General features: G+C 36.9%; 1 protein-coding gene across 1 annotated transcript; it reads left to right on the top strand.

The window, feature by feature from the left end:
- Positions 1-4,487: 4,487 nt before the first annotated feature.
- Positions 4,488-6,388, top strand: LOC111465968 (adenine/guanine permease AZG1-like). Its single transcript, XM_023110481.1, has one exon. It carries the CDS (start codon positions 4,574-4,576, stop codon positions 6,332-6,334), a length of 1,761 nt encoding a protein of 586 aa, XP_022966249.1. The 5' UTR covers positions 4,488-4,573; the 3' UTR covers positions 6,335-6,388.
- Positions 6,389-9,182: the final 2,794 nt, after the last annotated feature.

The raw sequence follows: 9,182 nt of genomic DNA on the forward strand, positions 1-9,182 counted from the left end.
GGTCTAAATAAAATAATATCGATCTATATCGATCTATTTCCATCTCTTTAGCGCTTTATCTTGTATACGTCCTCGCTTTAGTTGCCCCATCTAAGCCTCATCTGAAAAGAGTTAGAGTAGCATGAATTAGTACAGTCATTAAGTTGTATGCTTGTAGCTCTTAGTTTGTTCTTAATTTTTTTTTTATTCGTTCATTTGTTTATTCAATGTCTTAAGAGTTTGTTCTTAAGTCTTAGACGTTCCTACCTAAGCTATCTCCTAGGTTTATTTGATTCACCTATAAAGTAGAAATTATCAAGTATTTTTTTTCATGACCCTATCTGAACGGTCGATTCTCGCAAGGTTGAGTTCTTTTGAGATCATTTTTTCCATAAGGTTTGTTCTTAAGGTTTTAAGATATGTTTGTTAGATGGTTGTACTAGCCCTTTTCATCATTGTTGTTATCATCATCATAGATCTATATCTTGTAGGCACTTGAGGCGACTCCAACGTAGATTCCAACCCATTATTCTCATCATACTATTATGGATACTGTTCTCAGATTCTCTAATAGGGTTTAGTTGACATCTCTATAGTAAGCTCCACAATGTAAACTTCGTCAAGGAGGTTGCAATCCACAATCTAGCTAATACTCATCTACTTTTATGTAGTCTCTTGCTCTCATCTTAATAAGATGAGAATACTCTTGTGAATGACGCTTATAAAGTTTTCATATGATTTATGCATTTTCAGAGCTCAATCCTAATTTTATCAACTCATAAGAATATTCTTGTGAACTCCTACCGATTAGGCAAATTTACTTCGAGAAAATTAACTGGTAATCTCCTAATAGTTAGTTCTAATGAGGAATTAGATGATGAAGCCCTAATCATCTTTGTATAATAGCGTAGACATCTCATGCATGAACATACCCTAAAAAGGATGTTTTTAGTAACCATCAAGCATAATAATGGTTCAATAGGCTTAATATTAGTCAAATCAGCTTAGTTCAGTTCTGTATTTCAATAGCACGCTTCCATACATACTACAAGCTCAAGCTCATTTTAATGTGAAGTTTTGAGGTGCTACTTGGTACATGTGATACGTTTTAGGCTAAAGTCCTTAAATAACTCCAATTTTCTCCCAACTCCTTATGTACATCCAAATTAAGAGAACATATGAGTTTCATCAAAATAGAATCAAAGGTTCGGTCTGAACTAGCCAAACCGTGTAAAAAAAAATAGGGAGCCGATTTGATTGAACCGAAGGACTGGTCTAACCAAACTAGGGTGGATTGGTCCAATTGGACCAGACATCTTCTACCTCTGCCTCCCACGTGTCACTTCAATCACTCATCTTTTCTCGTTTGTATCTCGCATTCTCAACCTCGATAGATATTTCGATCCCTACAAGTTGTTTGATTATAATGTATTTAAAAATCACACGATCAATATTTCAATTGTGTCCATTACTCTCTTGTGTTTTAGTCGGAGTTTAATCGAGAATGTATCAAGCTAAGCTAAAATCACATATTTGTATACGATCTGGTAGTCACATGGAGAGCCATGAAGAATGTGTAGGTTCATAGGCTTAAAATCTAGCAACGACTAACATGTCGATGACAACTCTAACCCATTGCAATTTTAAAAAATGTGTCTGAGGGTCTCCTGTCCCATCATAAGACCCACTCCCAAGAGTTTTTATTGATAAAGTTGTTTGACACCTTGATGTCGACTCATTATATCCTAGAATTGAAGAAGGTCTCTAGGGTTCGGTTGTTCGCTAATTCAAGTTGTACATGAGTTTGGTATAGAACGTTGTGAACCCCAACCCCCTATTGCATAACGAGGACCATTCTTAAACTTCTTCAACCCTAGACTAGTAGTGAAATTCAAAGAAATATATATATATATATTATCCTTTAATTATATCCTAAGAAGACAAGTATGACACCAAAAATTGATTTATTTTTGTTACATATATTATATCATATAGTTTATTAGAAAGGAATAATTTAAGAATAAGTACATAAAATGGAAAAAAGCAGCAAAAAATTTGGTATGTTTATTTGTAACCCAATGAAAAGACCAAACCACCCCTCCCCCACTTCTTGATTTGACCTTACTTATAACTCCATTTGGGCCTTACATAAATGAATCACTTTTTCTTAAAAAAAAAAAAAAAAAAAAAAATTCAAAGGGCAACGTTCCAGTCAAATATGCTTAATTTTAGAGTTCAGCTACGGAAAAAGAAGGTGAACCTTGTTGGTATATATAATAACTTTATTTTCAGGATTGCTCTTATTTGAATGTAGTTTCGGTTTATTTATATACCTCCCCTTCACTCGGGTATCACACAAACCTTTGATCATTCACCAATACTTGACTATCTCGACAAGAAATTCAAAGCTTCATCGTTAAACAAATCTAAGTAGTCGCGATAAAAGAAACTAACAAAAACAAAATAGAAATTAAATAAAAACTTTATATGAAAAGTAGAAGTGGCATTCTCATTAGTTTAAATATGAACCACTTATGTAAGTAATCCATCAATCAATTTTAAATTATGTAGAATATAAAAAAAGAAGAAGAAAAAAAGAATTTTTATACTAAAACCATCCTCATAAATGCAATATTAAAAATGGGTCCCAATTCCCATCAAATCTCATCCCAATCCGGAATATGTTGGGATAGCTTCAACCTGTGTCCAATCACCCCCACTTTCTCTCTCCGTAGACCACATTTATTAAAAGAGTTTGACCAGGAGTACGCTGTAGGACCATGTACCCTACCGGCTGTGCCATTTCAGGGTCAGCTTCATATTATAGGGATGGAACGATGGGCTCCGGGCCCTAACTCTTAATTGTTAAGGATTGTCGTGAGACTGTCTATATTCACTAATTAAGAAGATGATCATGAATTTATAAATAAGTAATACGTCTCCATTCGTAATGAGCCCTTTTAATAAAACTAAATGCAAAGTTATGAGACCTTATTCTCAAAGGTCGACTATATCATATCATTGTGGAGATCCAAAATTCCTAACATAGTATTATAGTCATACCCTTAACTTAGTTATGTCAGTAGAATCCTTAAGTTTCGAACAAAAAAATTGTGAGTCTCGAATATGTAGTCAAAAGTGACACAACTTTCGAATAAAAGAGGCATTTTATTTGGGGGTTCCAAAGAAGGAGTTAAGCATTGGTTAAGGAGAGACTATTCGAGAGCTTCATAGGCCTCAAGGAAGTCTGTATAGTGTACTTTGTTTAATTAAGGGGACGATTATGAGTTTATAAGTAAGGAATACATCTCTAGTGGCAACGAGACATTTTGAGAAATCAAAAGTAAAGTTATGAGAGTTTATGTTTAAAGTGAACAATACCATATGATTTTTGTTTATATAATTAGGTGAATAATGAGTTATTATAATTTTATAATTAATATTATTTAGTTTAAAATGTAACAAAAGTATACTATAGAGCCTCATCGTCGATTAAAGTACACCCTTTGTTCGATACTTGAGTCATTCTTAACTACACCTTCACGTATCACAATTTCTTTGTTCGACACGTAAAACACAGTCATATTTGATAGCTATTTATTTTTTAATTTTTAATTTTTAATTTTCATTTTTCAATATAATTCTCCATTCGAAATATAAAGCCCATGACTAATAGATATTGTTCGTTTTGACTCGTTACATATCGTTGTCAGTCTCACTGTTTTTAAAACGCATCTACTAGAGAGAGTTTTCCACACCCTTATAAGGAATACTTCGTTCCCATCTTCAATCAATGCGGGATTTTACAATCCACCATCTTTGGAGCCCAACGTTCTCACTGATATACCATTTGTAACTGCGCAAGTCCAGTTGGGCCCCAAGGGGATTATGAGATTCCACATTAGTTGGAGAAAACATATCATTTCTTATAAAGGTGTGAAAGCTTTTATATAGTAAACGCGTTTTAAAAACCTTGAAGAGCGATACGTCATGAGCCAAAACAAACAATATCAGCTATGCTATAGGTAGATTTGGGCTATTACAAAATCCAAACCCAATAATATTCGATATAATTTCTAAAAACTTAAATTTATTTTTATATAAAATAAATTAGTTTAGTATTATGGTTTTGATATATATATATATATATATATATATATATATATGAAGAAAAAAGGGGCACATTTGGGCGAGATCAAGTGGGAGTGAGGACAGGAATATAATCCCGTCTTCAATACAATTTGCTAGAAAAAGTTTCTCCTCACTTTCTCTCCCATTTCGAGATTCTTAGTCCTATTCGATCATGTCGGTTAGAGAGGATATCAAAACATTCTTTAATTTCAATGAAAAAACTTAAGATAATAATATCGGCTAATGGTGAGTTTGTTTGGGGTGGATCAAATAAACATCTTTTATAAAATTTAAAATTTAAAAATCATTTCAAAAGTGGAGTGATAGTAGAAAACATGTGGTTTTGTTGATTTTTCTAAAAAGAAAAAAAAGTTGGAAATAAATAGCTGTTTCATTGGCCGGAACAAAAAACCTCTAACTCTCTCTTCTTCCTCGCAACTTCCTACGAAACCGGCAACCTCCTATGGCGGCGGCGGCGGATCTACCACTACCTACTCAATACCAACCATCACTACCGATGAGGCTAAACTCTTTCGTCGCCACCACCCGCGTCGGAAAGCGATTCAAACTCACCCAACGAAATACAACCTTCACAACCGAACTCCGCGCCGGCACCGCCACTTTCCTCACGATGGCCTACATTCTCGCCGTAAACGCCAGCATCCTCACCGAATCCGGCGGCACGTGCTCCGCCGCCGACTGCACACCCCTCTGCTCCGACCCGACCGTCCCCCTATCCGCCTGCACCGGTCCGACCCACCACGTCATCCAACCGGACATTTCCTGCAAATTCCGACCCGTCAACCCGGGTTACGCCGCCTGCCTGGAAACGACCCGAAAAGATCTTATAATCGCCACCGGAGCTTCGTCGCTCATCGGGAGTTTCATAATGGGCGTTTTCGCAAATCTCCCTTTAGCCTTAGCTCCCGGAATGGGCACCAACGCTTACTTCGCCTTCGCCGTCGTCGGGTTCCACGGGTCGGGTCAATTACCGTATAGAAGTGCTTTAGCCGCCATTTTCATCGAAGGCTTAATCTTCCTTCTAATCTCCGCCGTCGGATTACGAGCCAAAATCGCCAAATTAATCCCAAAACCCATCAGAATCTCATCCTCCGCCGGAATCGGATTGTTCCTCGCCTTCATCGGATTACAGAGCAATCAAGGAATTGGGCTAATCGGGTACAACGCCTCGACCCTCGTCACCATCGGAGCCTGCCCGAAGAATTCCCGGGCCGCGTTAGCTGCAGTCGTAACTGCCCCGAATGGAACGGTCAGTTTGCTCCGGAACGGCGCCGTTTCCGATCAGATTCTGTGCCTGAACAACCGAATGCAAAGCCCCACGTTCTGGCTCGGCGTGGTGGGATTCGCCATCATTGCGTATTGTTTGGTGAAAAACATCAAAGGCGCAATGATATACGGCGTCGTTTTCGTGACGGCGGTTTCGTGGTTCCGTAACACGGTCGTAACGGTATTTCCCGACACGGCGGCCGGCGACTCTGCGTTTAATTATTTCAAGAAGGTCATCGACGTGCATTGGATTAAAACCACCGCCGGGGCTTTGAGTTTCCGGGATTTGGGGAAACCCCATTTCTGGGAAGCAATGTTCACATTCCTATATGTCGACATTCTCGACACCACCGGAACTCTGTACTCCGCCGCCCGTTTCGCCGGATTCACCGACGCCGCCGGCGACTTCGAGGGGCAGTATTTCGCGTTTATGTCAGACGCTTTTTCAATCGTGGTTGGGTCTCTGCTCGGAACCTCGCCGGTGTCGACGTATATCGAGTCGTCAACGGGAATCCGAGAAGGCGGAAGAACAGGGCTGACGGCAGTGACGGTGGCGGGATACTTTCTAATGTCGTTTTGGTTTACGCCGCTATTGGCGTCGATTCCGCCGTGGGCGGTGGGGCCGCCATTGATTCTGGTAGGGGTTCTGATGGCGAGATCAATGGTAGAGATCGAATGGGGGGATATGAGAGAAGCAATTCCGGCATTTTTGACGATGATTTTGATGCCATTGACATATTCGATTGCTTTCGGATTGATCGGAGGGATTGGGACGTTCGTGGTGCTGCATTTGTGGGACTGGTGCAGCGTCGTTTTGGAGAAGCTCCGAGCTCGTCAAATTTGTTCCAACGGAAATAATGGCGGAAAAGAGATTCCGTTGTCCTGTGGAAACTCCAATGCTTCGCCACGGGAACGTCCAAAAACATTAGAAGTTTGATTTTTATTTTGTTTAATTACAAACTTACCCTTTTATATTGTAACAAAATTAAATTTGAAAACAAATATCTTAAACTTAAAAAATATTTAAAAATATCTTTTTAATTTTGTATGAAAATATTAACATTTTATTCTTTTATTCTTTTATTCTTATCCCGTTCTAACCTAATACTTATCGAGTTCTCATCTTTCGTTCTCACGTTATTCTTTAGTTCAATGATTTTTTTCATAATATTCTTATTAGTTGTTAAAGAAAATCATCATTTCTCTTGCAAAAATTTGCTTACACCTCTCTACATTGCTCCTTCTCGTGTGTAGCGTCTCGAAATCTGTAATATGCGAAAGATTTGTTATATATGTTGCAACGTGAGGGTCACAACCTACTCTCTTCATCGTATGGTTGTGACATTCTCCCCCACTTAACTTAGTCATTGTCCTCGATGACTTATTCGGGTCACAATCTGTACAAACTCATTGTATAAGATACCCCAACTCATATATCTCTACCCAAATGATTTAGATCAAATAATTTGTAACAATTGCAAAATGAGTTGTATCTTTGGGCTTCCAAATTTTTAGAACGCGTCTACTGGGAAGATGAACGGTATCACATAGGATGTCCATGAAGAAATTCAGTGAGTAGAACCTCTTCAAGAAAGTACACGACCCCAAATTGGTCGATCAAAGGAACACGAAAAGAATAAATGATTTCAAAACTCTGCAATAGACAAACGACGTATACAATCAGTCAGAATAGAACATCTCAACACAAAATATATGGTTTCGGCAAAAAAAAAAAAAAAAAGTGACGTGTACATGATTAGACACGATTTTGGAAGGGACCAATTGGAATGTAATGGTTTAGTTTCACTAATTGGAGCTAATAATGGGTTAGTGGCAAACATTGGATAAAAGGTGATGCATTTAGGTCTAGGAAATTTGAAGCAACTAAATTGGGTTAGGTTAAGATTGTCTTTTTGACTATAATGAAAAATTAATGTATTGTCAAAAGAGATATTGTCCCCTTTCAATTGAGTTGATGTGTTTTGTACTTGGGGGAAGCAAACAAGATCCAAGGACTTTTAGGTCATTTACCTACTCCGCTCGGCTGAAAAAGTCAAGCTTAAGTTGAATCTCTTCGTAGAGTATGTAGACTTAAGACTCGGTTTAAATCCTTCCACTAATGCAACCAAAAGTAGCCAATGAAATAAGTGAATGATTATGATACTAAAGTAAATGAAGGGTATATGAATGAAACGAGACTACATCCGAATGAGAGTGATCCTAAGTTATTAGCTTGTGCTAACAAAATGCACCTTCCTTTTTGTGGCTCAATTGTAGGAATCACGTGGTTAAAAATGTTTTACTTGACAATTCTATGTGAGTGAATATAAAACATGCTAGAAAAATTCGTGTTGATATGTGGAGATATTCTTCACTGTCTTAAGAAGCAAGAAATAGGTAACATGACCATATTGTAGAGCATGCACGAAAATGTCAGGATCATCAAATGTCAAATCTGGATTCCAAATCCTAATTTAATTTCTGGGTAGGACTCGCTATAATGATAACGTGGTTAACTATGTATTCTATTTCATATTAGTATTACGTTTTAAACTCCGTTTATATATATATATATATTAATTAATTAATCGAAATTTCATTTGTGATAGAATAATGTACGGTTATATTTATTTTGTGATGGAATCTATTGATTAAAATTTTGTTTCGGCACCGGATGGTTTTGATATTGACCTACATCTCTTATGACAAATTAGGTAACTTGCTTCTCGTTTATTTAATTAAAATTTATTAACTTAATTTTAATATATATTTTGAAAATTTTCTTTTTGATTAAGAGTAGTGGAAAAATTAATAATAATAATAATAAAATAAATATATGATATATAATTGGTTGGTACAATTCTTCAACAAAGGGCGAAAATGAAATAAGTTTAAAGGAAAGGGTTATATAGAAAAAATAAATCCTAAATATAGGGTATCTATGTAAATTTACAAAAAGTTGGTCTGCTATTTCGGTCTTTACGGGCCGGCCCAAATTTTACGACTGGAGGCCCGGCCCATATTCTGAATGGTTAGCCCATTAATGTATGGGTTTGATTAAGTTTTGATTAAGTTAATTAGTTAATGAATTGTTATTAGTCATGTATTTAGTTGCTAATTGTGTTCCCATAAACCCCATAATTTTACTTCAAAATTTTATTTAGTTTACTTCAAATATACCAGTTTTAAAAATTTTGAGGAAAAATCTGAAAGAGAACAATATTTGCTAGCGGTGGGCTTGAGCTATTACAAATAGTAGCAAAGTTATAAACACCGGATGGTGTGTTAGTGAAGACGCTATGCCCTAAAGGGAAGTGGATTATGAGATCCCCGATTAGAGAGAGAAACGAGTGCTCACATCCGTGGAAAGGGTGTGGAAACATCCTGATTTAGATTTATTGAGAGTATGTGAGTCAACAAAGTAAATAAACCGAACAAGTTTCTCAGTTATAAAGTAAATAATAGGCAAAATTAATATTGAAACATCTAAGACAAATTCGATGAGGTCAAGGAGATACGAAGAATTTGTGTCATAACCCAAATTCAATGCCTCGACCTCAGGCATGTCTTAGGCTCGTGACTTCTTAGTTCAATCCAATCTGGTTTATATGTAACCTAATTCTCAAAAGAACAGTAACAAATTCTACCGGGTTCTTCTATAAATACACCTCTTCAACTTTGAAAATGTACTCTCTTCCCGGTTCCAGAACTCTTGCTATACTAAAATTCTCTATACTAACTTAGCATCGAAGCTTGTGTGACAAACACTATTGAAGAGTGCAAAA

Source organism: Cucurbita maxima, unplaced genomic scaffold (genome assembly GCF_002738345.1).
Source record: "Cucurbita maxima cultivar Rimu unplaced genomic scaffold, Cmax_1.0 Cma_Scf00030, whole genome shotgun sequence".
In the NCBI taxonomy this organism is placed as follows: domain Eukaryota; kingdom Viridiplantae; phylum Streptophyta; class Magnoliopsida; order Cucurbitales; family Cucurbitaceae; genus Cucurbita; species Cucurbita maxima.